The sequence below is a fragment of the Nicotiana sylvestris genome, chromosome 6 (assembly GCF_000393655.2).
Source record: "Nicotiana sylvestris chromosome 6, ASM39365v2, whole genome shotgun sequence".
Lineage (NCBI taxonomy): Eukaryota > Viridiplantae > Streptophyta > Magnoliopsida > Solanales > Solanaceae > Nicotiana > Nicotiana sylvestris.
The window spans coordinates 168,418,803-168,433,446 of NC_091062.1; the positions used below are offsets into that span (position 1 = coordinate 168,418,803).

General features: G+C 36.9%; 2 protein-coding genes across 2 annotated transcripts; both read left to right on the top strand.

The window, feature by feature from the left end:
• Positions 1-5,976: 5,976 nt before the first annotated feature.
• On the top strand, positions 5,977-7,866 carry LOC104241187 (protein RGF1 INDUCIBLE TRANSCRIPTION FACTOR 1-like). Its single transcript, XM_009796103.2, has 4 exons — positions 5,977-6,165; positions 6,257-6,445; positions 6,535-6,750; positions 7,123-7,866. Exons 1-4 carry the CDS (start codon positions 6,163-6,165, stop codon positions 7,366-7,368), a joined length of 654 nt encoding a protein of 217 aa, XP_009794405.1. The 5' UTR covers positions 5,977-6,162; the 3' UTR covers positions 7,369-7,866.
• Positions 7,867-11,110: 3,244 nt separating this feature from the next.
• LOC138871646 (uncharacterized) lies at positions 11,111-11,905 on the top strand. The gene has a single exon (XM_070149539.1). The coding sequence runs from the start codon at positions 11,111-11,113 to the stop codon at positions 11,903-11,905; it is 795 nt and encodes a 264-aa protein (XP_070005640.1).
• The last annotated feature ends 2,739 nt before the right edge of the window (positions 11,906-14,644 follow it).

The window sequence follows — 14,644 nt, forward strand, 5'->3', positions numbered from 1 at the left end:
AGGTTCAGAGTCGGAATGGGTGGTTGACACAGCGGCATCTCACCATGCCACACCGGTAAGAGATCTTTTTTGCAGATATGTAGCAGGTGATTTCGGCACAGTGAAAATGGGTAACACAAGTTACTCAAAGATTGCGGGGATTGGTGACATTTGTATCAAGACAAATGTCGGATGCACATTGGTTCTAAAGGATGTGCGGCATGTACCTGATTTGCGGATGAACTTGATCTCGGGAATTGCTTTAGACCGAGATGGATACGAGAGTTATTTTGCAAATCAAAAGTGGAGACTCACTAAGGGATCATTGGTGATTGCAAAGGGAGTTGCTCGTGGCACGTTGTACAGGACAAATGCAGAAATATGCCAAGGTGAATTGAACGCGGCACAAGATGAGATTTCTGTAGATTTATGGCACAAAAGAATGGGTCATATGAGCGAGAAGGGATTGCAGATTCTTGCCAAGAAATCACTCATTTCTTATGCCAAAGGTACAACTGTAAAACCTTGTGACTACTGTTTATTTGGTAAGCAGCATAGAGTCTCATTTCAGACATCGTCTGAAAGAAAATTGAATATACTTGATTTAGTATATTCTGATGTTTGCGGCCCAATGGAAATTGAATCAATGGGCGGTAACAAATATTTTGTTACTTTTATTGATGATGCTTCACGAAAATTATGGGTTTATATTTTGAAAACCAAAGATCAGGTGTTTCAAGTTTTCCAGAAGTTTCATGCTCTAGTAGAAAGGGAGACGGGTCGAAAGCTAAAGCGTCTCCGAAGTGACAATGGAGGTGAGTACACTTCAAGGGAATTTGAAGAGTATTGTTCAAGTCATGGGATCAGACATGAAAAGACAGTTCCTGGAACCCCACAGCACAATGGCGTAGCCGAGAGGATGAACCGCACCATTGTGGAGAAGGTGAGAAGCATGCTCAGAATGGCTAAACTGCCTAAGTCATTCTGGGGTGAAGCAGTTCAGACAGCCTGTTACCTGATCAATAGGAGTCCATCAGTTCCGTTGGCGTTTGAAATCCCAGAGAGAGTCTGGACCAACAAGGAGGTGTCCTACTCGCATCTGAAGGTGTTCGGTTGCAGAGCTTTTGCACATGTACCAAAAGAGCAGAGAACAAAGCTGGATGATAAATCTATTCCCTGCATATTTATCGGATATGGAGATGAAGAGTTCGGGTACAGACTGTGGGATCCTGTAAAGAAGAAGGTCATCAGAAGTAGAGATGTAGTCTTCCGAGAAAGTGAAGTTAGAACTGCTGCTGATATGTCAGAAAAGGCGAAGAATGGTATAATTCCTAACTTTGTTACTATTCCTTCTACTTCTAACAATCCCACAAGTGCAGAAAGTACGACCGACGAGGTTGCCGAGCAGGGGGAGCAACCTGGTGAGGTTATTGAGCAGGGGGAGCAACTTGATGAAGGTGTCGAGGAAGTGGAGCACCCCACTCAGGGAGAAGAACAACATCAACCTCTGAGGAGATCAGAGAGGCCAAGGGTAGAGTCACGCAGGTACCCTTCCACAGAGTATGTCCTCATCAGTGATGAGGGGGAGCCAGAAAGTCTTAAGGAGGTGTTGTCCCATCCAGAAAAGAACCAGTGGATGAAAGCTATGCAAGAAGAGATGGAATCTCTCCAGAAAAATGGCACATACAAGCTGGTTGAACTTCCAAAGGGTAAAAGACCACTCAAATGCAAATGGGTCTTTAAACTCAAGAAAGATGGAGATGGCAAGCTGGTCAGATACAAAGCTCGATTGGTGGTTAAAGGCTTCGAACAGAAGAAAGGTATTGATTTTGACGAAATTTTCTCCCCCGTTGTTAAAATGACTTCTATTCGAACAATTTTGAGCTTAGCAGCTAGCCTAGATCTTGAAGTGGAGCAGTTGGATGTGAAAACTGCATTTCTTCATGGAGATTTGGAAGAGGAGATTTATATGGAGCAACCAGAAGGATTTGAAGTAGCTGGAAAGAAACACATGGTGTGCAAATTGAATAAGAGTCTTTATGGATTGAAGCAGGCACCAAGGCAGTGGTACATGAAGTTTGATTCATTCATGAAAAGTCAAACATACCTAAAGACCTATTCTGATCCATGTGTATACTTCAAAAGATTTTCTGAGAATAACTTTATTATATTGTTGTTGTATGTGGATGACATGCTAATTGTAGGAAAAGACAAGGGGTTGATAGCAAAGTTGAAAGGAGATCTGTCCAAGTCATTTGATATGAAGGACTTGGGCCCAGCACAACAAATTCTAGGGATGAAGATAGTTCGAGAGAGAACAAGTAGAAAGTTGTGGCTATCTCAGGAGAAGTACATTGAACGTGTACTAGAACGCTTCAACATGAAGAATGCTAAGCCAGTCAGCACACCTCTTGCTGGTCATCTAAAGTTGAGTAAAAAGATGTGTCCTACAACAGTGGAAGAGAAAGGGAACATGGCTAAAGTTCCTTATTCTTCAGCAGTCGGAAGCTTGATGTATGCAATGGTATGTACTAGACCTGATATTGCTCACGCAGTTGGTGTTGTCAGCAGGTTTCTTGAAAATCCTGGAAAGGAACATTGGGAAGCAGTCAAGTGGATACTCAGGTACCTGAGAGGTACCACGGGAGATTGTTTGTGCTTTGGAGGATCTGATCCAATCTTGAAGGGCTATACAGATGCTGATATGGCAGGTGACATTGACAACAGAAAATCTACTACTGGATATTTATTTACATTTTCAGGGGGAGCTATATCATGGCAGTCTAAGTTGCAGAAGTGCGTTGCACTTTCAACAACTGAAGCAGAGTACATTGCCGCTACAGAAACTGGCAAGGAGATGATATGGCTCAAGCGATTCCTTCAAGAGCTTGGATTGCATCAGAAGGAGTATGTCGTCTATTGTGACAGTCAAAGTGCAATAGACCTTAGCAAGAACTCTATGTACCATGCAAGGACCAAACACATTGATGTGAGATATCATTGGATTCGAGAAATGGTAGATGATGAATCTCTAAAAGTCTTGAAGATTTCTACAAGTGAGAATCCCGCAGATATGCTGACCAAGGTGGTACCAAGGAACAAGTTCGAGCTATGCAAAGAACTTGTCGGCATGCACTCAAACTAGAAGACAGTGCTACCTCCTCTAGATGAATGAGACTGGAGGGGGAGATTGATGATGTCCATCTCATTGAAGAAGTATTAGGCATGTGCCTAATAAGAGTTTTCTTTGGTTTGGTAGCCAACCTTGTTGACTTGGTTTGGTTGGTAGCCAACCTTGTTGAATTTCTTTGGTTTGGTAGCCAACTTTGTTGAATTGTGAAAAATGTGTGTAAATTGTCAAATATTGTAGGCTTTAGAGGGTGAAGCTTTGGCTATAAAAGGAGAGCTTCAACTCTCATTTCTACACACCAACAAAGAGAGAAAGAAAGAGTGAGGTTTCACAGACAAGGTATAAGAAAATAGTCTGTGAGGAAAATAGAGAGTGAGCGATATTGTAGTGAGGTGGGAATATCAAAAGAGGGTTATTTCTTTTGAGTGTTGTAGTGGTCTTTGGAGTATTTACCTCCGACCTACAAAGTGTAAAATTCCTTACTATAGTGATATCAGTTGCTCCTCTCGGGGTCGTGGTTTTTTCCCCTTATTCAGAAGGGTTTTCCACGTAAAAATCTTGGTGTTATTGTTACTCTTTTATTCTTGTTAATTACCGTATCTTGGTGCTACATTATTATTCCGCTTTATTACCGTGAATATTATTTTGGTAAGGGGTTTATTCCCAATAAACAGAAGAATGCAAAATGAAGTTTGATTAAATAACTATTTATAGAGCGTGACTCATCATTTGTTTGTTCACCTAAGAAGAGCTACAAATGCCCAATCTCCACGTTCCATTTGGGAAAATCCAGTTATATTTTTCGTTTCTTTCCTTTATTATATGTTACAACTTACAAACCATTAACTAGGAAATTACTTTTAATTTTAATCTCAACGTTGTGTGCTAATAATGTAGCAACGAAGATGTATTAATTAACGTGTGTTATCTGACCAACTTTTACTGTCAAAATTTACAAACTATATTAGAATATTGTTTAAACAATTTTTGTTTTGACGGATTTGTCATTGAAAATATTTTTTTTCTTTTCTGTGATTTTACTACTACTTGTTTAGCATTGTGCAAAAGTTATTTTACTGACAAAGAAATGTGCAGATGACTAATGAGTAAAAAAAATAAATGAGAGAAGTGAGATTCCCAAAAGGGATGATATGGTGGTTAAGTTTTCAAGAGATACTAGTTATTTATACCATGCGTACTTAGCACAACACCTAAATGGGCAATAATGGACGAAATATACCAAATTGTAAATGGGGAATAAATAATAATGCCAACTCACTATTCAAAACCCCACTCACCCAATTGAATATTATAAGTTGTACTTAATAAATCTAATGGACATGATTATCTGGTGAACAACAAATTAAAGGGAAAGCAAATAAACTAATGGGGAAAAAAGTTTTAGCAATGACAAGACCTAATTAGAAAGAATATGTAACACATGTAAATGAAAGGGTAATACAGTATAGAAAAGGAAAGAAGGAGGTCAGTTCCTTGCAGCCGACGTATTTCTTGGTTTTGCCTCGGAGCTACGCTCGGTGTTTGTTTTTTTATGTAATAAACAGGGTAAGAATGACTCATAAACAAGTCGAGAAGCAGCGGATTCTAAAATTTTAAATTAAAGTTTCTAATAAATTTACATATATTAAAATTGTATATAAAAAAAATAATAGCGTTCAAACCACATATAATTTGAGGCGAATACATATTAAATCTTATGGATACGTCGAAGTCATTACATTTTTTAAAGTCACATTCACAATATCATATTTATTAAAAATGCAAAAATTTATTTATATGATACTTTGATTGAACCTAGCCAATCAAGAATTCTCATGTATAACAGATAAAAGTGGATGAAATGAGAATGTTGAAATTGATGTGCGGGCATACCAGGTTAGATAGAATTAGAAATGAAGTTATCGGGTACAAGGTGGGCGTGGCCCATGTGGAGAATAAGATGCGGGAGACGAGACTTAGATGGTCCAGGCATGTTAAGAGGAGATGCACTGATGCTCCGATGAGGAGATGTGAGAGGCTGGCGTTGGAGGGCCAACGAAGAGGTAGAGGCAGACCGAAAAAGTATTGGGGAGATGTGATTAGGCGAAAAATGACGTTGCTCCAGCTACTTGAGGACATGACCATAGATAGGAAAGAGGTGGAGGTTGAGAATAAAGGTAGAGGATTTGGTAGATGAGTGTTGTCCTTTTTTGTTACAACTTACAATAGCTTTGATACATCTCTTAGAGTCCTTCGAGTATTTTTTTTAATCCCTAGATTGTTGTTATTACTTGTTGCTGCATTGTTTCGATTTTTTGATTGCATTACTTAGTGTTAATTTGTATTTTCGTTTCGGTTGTCATATTGATTTGCTTGTTATTGTCCCTTTTCTTTTTTCTTCGTGAGTCGAGAACCTACCGGAAATAACCTTTCTGCCTTTAGGGGTAAAGTCTACGTACACTCTAATCTTTCTAGACTTGTGAGACTACACTGAGTTTGTTGTTATTATTAATTGAACGTGTTATGTATATCTTAGATTCGCCACTCGCTATGACTTGTATGAGTGACATTTGGCTCAATTTTAGTGGTAATGAACACATAACATATATTTTTACATGCACTTGTATCATATATTAGTAATTAATTAATTTATTTATTAATTATAATAAATTAGTAGTATGATTTAAAGTAAATACTATCAAGTCCAACTAAATTTTGATCTTGTTAGATTAATTTTCATTGTCTCTTTTTCTCGCCCTTTCTCCAATCTTTATGTAAAATATGAAAAGAAACTTTTCTCAAGCCCACCCCACTGTCATCCTAATTCCTTACAAGTACCCATCATTTCTCTCACCCCCTCCACTTCCTCAAAGCCTAAACCCCCATCTCTCTCTCTCTCTTTCTCCAATAAATTCTCTCCCTCATATTGCCACTCTTTTTTCTCTGGAGAAAGAAAAAAAAAACAAAGCGTTACTACTGAAAAGTATTTCAAACTGGCGATCGACAACCAAGATATCACAATCCGTGAAATCAAGCCTAAGAACAGGCGTATCATGGTAAATTTCAAGAAATCATCTATCATTTTGGCTTCTGTTATATAGTGAAATTTCTTTTCTTTTGCTGACTCTTTCTTTTTCCTGGGTATAGGGACCTGATGAAGATGACAATAGGTGGCCTCTTTGGTTGAAGCCATTACTAAGTGAACGATTCTTTGGTCAATGCAAATTACACGCTGATTCCCATAAAAGTGAATGTAATATGTACTGTCTTGACTGTATTAATGGCCCTCTTTGCTCTCTCTGTTTAGCCCATCACAAAGACCATCGTGTTATTCAGGTTCGCCATTTTTCATCTAATGGAATCACAAAATTGCTCTGTTTTTGGCTTCTTCATTTTTTTAAACAGAGTTTCTTTTGGTGAAACAGATAAGGAGGTCATCGTACCATGATGTGATAAGGGTTAATGAAATTCAGAAATATTTGGACATTTCTTCAGTTCAGACATACGTTATCAACAGTGCTAAAGTTGTGTTCTTGAATGAAAGGCCACAGCCTAGGCCAGGCAAAGGGGTGACTAATACATGTGAAGTCTGTGAAAGAAGTCTTCTTGATTCCTTCAAATTCTGCTCTCTCGGTTGCAAGGTACAAAAATTTCCTAGTCCTTCTTGATTTTCCCATTAATTCTCTGTTCTCTTTCCTTATCAAAATATTTTCTTGCATTTAATTTGACTTTTATTGTCATTGAATTGAGGGCACCCATAAAATTCTTGATTGTGTACATTTCAATGTATTAGCTCAATGGTCATTTTTGCTGTGTGTCACCTCACTGGTCGATTGATTGGAAATATTTAGCATTTTCAAAGTATATCTCGGGAAATTAAAGAAAGTTGGATTTTTTGAGATTGGCAATTGATTATTGTTGCATTTATTGTATTTCCCAATAGGAGTAAAAAGTACTCATTAGATTTTAGTCTTGATTGTTCAAGGAGATTTCTAAACTAAATTGATTTACAGATTGTTGGGACCTCAAGTAATTACGTGAAGAAGCCAAAGAATTCGCCGGAGAAGAGGAGGACGCCGGCGACGGCATCGGAATCTGAAGAGTCTTACAGTAGTAGCAGCAGCAGCCATGGCCGGAGAAACAAGATTCAAAGTTTCACTCCGTCAACGCCACCTCCAACTTCTGCTAATTACAGAATGGCCAAACGCAGAAAGGGAATTCCTCATCGATCCCCAATGGGAGGACTATACATAGATTAGTATTTGCATCGCAGTCCTTCAATTTACATCTAAAATGCATATTGTCTATACTAATACAGCCTAGTTATCATAATAATGCAGCTCCTCAAAAACCCACCAAACACTAGTGCTTTCTCCAAAATGGCCAGTGTTTGTGAGCTCTTTCATCCATAAGAGATGTATTGTATAAATTGGAGGGGTGGAAGTTGAAATAAGAAAATATGAAAGGACTAATATAGTAAAGTTAGAAAGTGGGCTTAGAAAATAAGCTACTACTACTATAGTTTGATGAACTATTAGATAGACTGGCTTTTTAGTTGTTTATACCTAAGTTTTGATTGTCTCTTTCAGCCTGTGTAATCTAAAATGTAAATATATTGTAAATGGTTGGAATACTTAACAAAGTGTCGACATCTGGAATGAAGCTTTAGCATTATAATAGTCCCATTATAATGAAGCTTAACAAAGTGTCGACATCTGGAATGAAGCTTTAGCATTATAATACTTTTGTATAACTGATGACACTCTTCTATCTTTAAATTTTGTACTATTAATCATTTCTTTTTGTTCGTAATGGCATACTTTTTTATATGAATTGACATGACCGGCCGAAAACCACACAATGTTAAAGAGTATTTTTGATATATTACATGCGTATATAGCATATCCGTAGTTTTCATTATCCTATTAAACTCCACATTTAATCAAATGCATCTAAAATGAAATAAAGTGACTCTCTTTTATGCTTATTTTAATTAGCTTGATGAAGGAGGTTTTCAAGATAAGCGGGAACATCCGTTTGAGCGCACTAAATACCAAGGGATCGTTTGGAAAATAAGTTGTTTCATAATTAATTATTTTAGAATTAATTACCTTACTTTTCTATGAAATAAAAATATTATAGTCCCAAAATTAATATCAAAATAACTAATTTTGAGATTAGTTATATCATAATTTTATTCTAATCAAATATAAAATAAATTAATATTATATTTATCAAGGTTAATTATTCCTTATCCATGGTATAAAACGAGCACTACCTCCATCTTAATAAGAAGGGATAAGTAACGACATCCCAAACCCAAAGTGGGGTCCAGCATAGGCAATTGGGTGGAAATGGTGGCGGCATCAGATAGTGCACGTGTCAGACGTTGGTTAGTGAAGAAAGTAAGTTGTCTTGGTTCGTGGAATCTAAAAATTAGGTCAGCCGCCCTTGCTGATATAAATAGGGTTTTCTTGGTGGAGGAGTTTTCATTTACTAGTATTAGTGGAGTTGGGATATATTTATGATTGTTGGATTGGACGGACATAGTCGCACATTGGGAAAGTTAGTTTTTCTGCATTTAGTTCTGTGCTTCTTCTTTATATTCATTCCCAACTTCGTCGTTTTGTGCAGATAGTAACAGATTTTATTTATAGCAACAATTGAGAAGCTAGTGACAATCCATGTCTCTTGCCGTTTTACATACACAAGTCTTTTCTTTGAGTCTTTGATTGATGAAAAGGAGATGAAAGTGCATTGTGGACCCGACGGCCTTTCTCATTCTTCAAATCAATACCTTCGTTTACTTTTATTTGGCATATATATTAAAAATAAATTTTTACTTTTATTTATTATTTTACGTATATTAAGAAAAAACAAATTCTTTTTTATATTATATTTATAGTATTTATTATTCATTTTAAATTATTTTCTCACATTTAATAAAATATGTATTAATTAACATGAGTATCATGATAAATTATACACTTCATTTATTATTTCTTAAGAGACGTAAAAAGTCAAAATGTGCTAAGTAAAACTGAACGGAGGGAGTATAATATTCACCTCGAAACGAGGCATTAGTTAATTTTTCCCAGTCTCATCTTTACTCTTCCAAGAAGATATGTATCAGTATCTCATTTCAAATAAGTGGTCACTAAGAATACTTTAATCAAATAAATATAAGACCAATGCTATCTTTTTTAATTTCTTGGTTCTCACGATTAAATCTGAATTTATACCGTGAAGTCATTGCAAGTAAAGCTCTTTCTAAACAAGGGCGATTTTAACTCTTGTTGGTATGATCAATGCTATCAAATAATTTTTAATAGATATTACTAAATCTTAAAAGGTATATAAAAAAAATTGGAGAGGTATGGTTGATGAACACTTAGCCACGTGAATTCTTGAGTTCTCTTCTGGGAGGAAGTAACAGATTAAAAGAAAGGATGACTTATCGTCTAATTAATATTGTTTGACTTCTATACAAAAAAAGGTACAAGAGAAATTCATATTATTAGATCATGTAAATTTTTTGTACTATATATCCCATATTAAACGTAAATCTTAAAAGTATCATTATGGGGTACATTTTTTCTCTTATCAAATCATTTACGTAACCAAAAAGGTTCATTTTCTTATAAAATATTATTTCTTCCGTCTCAATTTATGTTGCATTATTTGATTAAATATGAAGTTTAAGAAAGAATAAAAGATTTTTGAAACTTATTATCTAAAATAAGCCGTAAAATTTTTTGCTATAAAATAAAAAGTTTAAAGTTAAATTTTTTTTAAATAATATTCTTTTTAAAATATTTAAAGAGAAAAAGTATGATGCATAAGGGAGAGAATAGTAATTAAGAAGCCGTATAGTAGGGCATGAACATTATTGCATCCTTTTTGTTTAACCGTGTGAAGGGCGGGCAAAGGCATATTCTTGACTTTGACTTGCTTTATGTGAGCTTCTAGATTATTTGACTTTCGACTGCCAATTTCCCTGCTCGTAGACCCTTGACTTTTGTTTCCTCTCAGCTTACTCGTTTTCGCTTTTCCGATCTTAAGTACAAAAGTAAAGAAGAAATTATGATCAATATTTGAATACATCTCCTGATTTATGGGCTTCTTAGTTCATTTAAATGATACAATTAAACGAAAAAGAGGCTACATGAATCCACTTATGCGTCGAAGTAATGAGGGCATGCTTTGTGCTAATAAGGTTTATTATGTACAGCAGAGGCGGACCCATATGTATGGGTGAGAGGTCACCGGATCACGTAAACTTCGGTCGAAATCTTATACTCCCTCTGTTCCAGTTTAGGTTTATGTGAACCTATTTCGTTTTTCGTCTGTTCAAAAAGAATATTTACAATATTGGGCCTACATAGTTTAGTCAGACATAAGCTGACTCAATTGTATACCCGGCCCAATTCTTTACTATTTTCATTTTCATTCATTTTATTATCATTGTAATAAGACATAAAAGAGAACTTTCAGGAAATAAGAAGTACCAAGATATTTTCTCTCTTCTCTTTCTCTCTTCTCTCTCCTCGTTACTGTTAGGGTTCATCCCTTTTCATTTCTTCCAGAAAATGTGAGGTAATATCTTACATTAACATGGTATCAGAGCCTAAAATCAATCGATTTGGGCTCCGCTCTTCTCATCGATGGTAGTTTTATCGGATTCCACCGAAGACTTTGTTCCGTCAAATTTTGGTATTTTCATTTATGCTGGGTATTCGCTGATTTCTGGGTTTTTTCAGTGTCTGTTTGCGATTTCTGCGGTGTTTCTTCAACGTGTTTGGGTTAATATACACTAGTGGTCGTGTTTTGCTCGATCGACGATCAGTTGTATATTGTTGCTGGTTTCCTCAATAAATTTCAAGGCTTTTGCTCCTTTAGGCCGCAAAGGAGGACGGTAACCCTTCTTATCACAGTAATATTGATCGAATTTTGTTCTACTTAGGATTTATCTGTAAACTTTACAATTCTAGGGTTTTCAGTATGGGTAGTCCTGAAGTAAGTTTGTCTTCTACGATTGGGGGTTTTGATGAATTCATTATCCCTATCTCTCATCCCTTTTATGTACATCCCTCGGATAGTCCGAGCACTCATCTGGTGTCTCCCCTCTTTGATGGAACTGGTTTTGTCAATTGGCGTAAAAACATGTTGACTGCACTTTCTGCCAAAAATAAGCTAGGTCTCATTACTAGTAGAATATCCAAACCACAATTTGATTCACCTTACTATCAATTTTGGGAAAGATGCAATGACCATGTCATTGCATGGATAACTAATTCATTGTCTAGGGACATAGCTAATAGTGTCATGGGTTTTGATACTGCTAAGGACATCTGTACTGATATAGATGAAAGATTTGGTTCTTCCAATGGTTCCAAATACATCCAGATCCAAAGGGAACTTAGTGCAGCCTCCCAAGAATCCTTAGATATTGCAACTTACTTTACTAAATTGAGAGGTCTTTGGGATGAACTTACCACTGCTTATGTTGGACCTGTGTGTTCTTATGGTGCTTTACCTGAGTTCATTGAGGAGCACAAGATATATCAGTTCCTTAGTGGTTTAAATAAATCTTACTCCACCTGTAAAACCAATATTCTGATGATATCATCCCTTCCTTCCTTGAGTAAAGCATACTCTATGCTTCAACATGATGAAAAACAGAAAGAGACTTCTGCTCCCATTCCAGTTTTTCAAATGATTTTGTCTCCTTTACTGTTGCAACTGGTCCTATCAACAACCATAAAGGTTACAATCAGAGGGTTCAATTTGAGTTAAAGAAACTTTCTGGTCCTTCTCCTAATGTATTATGCAAATACTGAAAGAAACCTGGACACACCATTGATAAATGCTACCGGCTACATGGTTTTCTATCATATTTCAAGTTTACAAAGAGTAGGAGATTTGCAGCCTGTGTTCATTCTGAAAGTCCTGGTACAAGTTCCAGTTTTCTCAATCCTAGTCCTTCTAAAGTTTACCAAGGAACAATACCAACATCTTATGATCCTGCTTCAGAATGTCAACATTGTTACTCCTACTTCCCATCTTGACATCATTGCTGCTGACGACACTGGATTTGCCAACTTTGCAGGTGCGTACAACCACCCTGAGGTCCATTCTGCTGCATTTCATGCATCTATAGTGTCAAATTTAGGTAGAAATCCTTGGATCATTGACTCTGGTGCTATAAACCATATGACACCCCACAAACATCTCCTTCACAATCTCAAACCTTTAACCTCACCTTTCCTAATAACCTTACCTAATGGATATAAGGTAAAAGTCATATCTACTGGATCCTTAATTCTCAGTCCTGATATAACATTACACAATGTCCTCTTAGTTCCATCTTTTCACTTCAATTTGATTTCTGTGCACAAATTACTTCTACAGTTCACATGCATTACAGCTTTCACTATTTACAATTGTATTTTACAAGGCCTTTCTCTGAGGAGGCCTCTGGTAATTGGTAAGGCTGCAAATGGACTGTATTTTCTGCATTCAGCTGGTAGATCCTCTCCTGTTTCTATTTCCAAGTTTGTTCCGGTTTCAAATTCTATTGTTTGTAATGTACCTAGTCAGGTTCCTTGTTCTACTTCTCATTCTGTACTCTCTAGTTCACATTGTAATTCTTCTGTTGTTGCTAATAAAAATGATGTATTTTGGTATCAAAGATTAGGTCATATTCCTTTTGCAAGAATGAAGTTTATCCCTTATTTATTAGATAAGATTTCACCTAAGCAACCATTTCTATGTAATGTATGCCTTATGGCTAGACAACAGAGGTTACCTTTCCCTGCTAGCTCTATCCATTCTACTATACCTTTTCAACTTGTCCATATTGATATTTGGGGTCCTTACAACACCTAAACATACAATGGCTTTAGGTATTTTCTGACTTTAGTTGATGACTTCACTAGAGTCACATGGATTCATCTTATGTCTTGTAAGAGTAATTCCCTTTCCATTCTTAAAGCTTTCCTTCAGATGGTCAAAATCCAATTTCAGTCCTTTATTCAATGTTTTAGATCTGACAATGCCTATGAACTAGGTAGTAGTGCTGAAGCTCAGCAATTCTTTACTGCTAATGGGATTCATCACGAAACAACCTTTCCTCACACTCCCCAACAGAATGGTATCGTTGCAAGAAAACACAAACATATGTTAGAAGTCTCCATAGCACTTTTATTCCAATCAAAACTTCCCCTTAAGTATTGGGGTGAGTGTGTTCTCACTGCCACTTACCTCATTAATAGAATTCCTTCTCCTGTTCTTCTAAATGTCTCCCCTTTTGAAAAATGCATAGTTATGCCCCACTTATGATCATCTAAGATCTTTTGGTTGCCTTTGCCATATTGTCAGTCCCAAGCCTGGCAGAGATAAGTTTCAACCCAGGTCCATTTTTGCTGTTTTTCTGGGTTATCCTTGTGGGAAGAAGGGATACAAATTGCTGAATTTATCTTCCCACTCTATTTTCTTTTCTAGGGATGTTGTGTTCCATGAGCATATCTTCCCCTTTCCATCTTCCTCTTCTTTTGATCATTCTCCTCCCCCCATATTTGTTTATGTCCCCTCTACACATTCTGTTGCTCCTGTCCCACCCTCTTCCTCCCCTGTCCCTTCTCCTTCCCCTTCCACTCTTCCTCATGTTCTTCCTCCTACTTTCATCTTTTCCTCTTCTTCTTCTACCTCTCATTCTTCCACTTCTATACTTACTGTACCTGCTCCTGAACTTAGAATATCTTATAGAAATGTTAATGTCTGCAATTCAATGATACCTTTCTCCCTTTCTCCTCCTGTGTCATCTAAGGTTCCTACAATTGGCCTGCATATGCATGAGCCCCAATTTTACCAATAGGATGCTACTAATCCTGCCTGGAAAGAGGCCATGCTAAAGGAATTTGATGCTCTTGCTGCAAATCAGACTTGGGACATTGTCTTTCTTCCTCCACATAAGAAGGTTATCCCTTGTAAGTGGGTCTATAAGATCAAACAAAGGTTAGATGGTACCATTGAGAGGTACATGGACAGATTAGTAATCTGAGGGGATACCCAAAGAGAAGGGGTTGACTACACTGAGACATTTTTCCAGTTGTTAAGATCACCACTATTAGATGCCTCCTTACTTTGGCTGTCGAAAGGTGTTGGACTGTTTTCCAGCTGGATGTTAATAATGCCTTTTTGCATGGTAACCTACATATGGAGGTTTACATGAGGCTTCCCCTTGGTTTGGTGATCTCTGCTCTATCTTCCCTTTCTTCTCCTTTGGTTTGCAGACTCAAGAAGTCTCTTTATGGCCTCAAGCAAACATCTAGGCAGTGGTTTTCAAAGTTGTCTGATTCTTTGCTATCCAGAGGCTACACTTCCAGCAAAAATGACTGCTCTTTATTTACAAAGGCTTCTAGTGCTTCTCTTATTATGGTTGCCATTTATGTGGATGGCATCCTCTTAGCTGTAGATGATCTTATTGAATTGAATTCTCTGAAGGCTTTCTTGGATAACCAATTCAAGATTAAG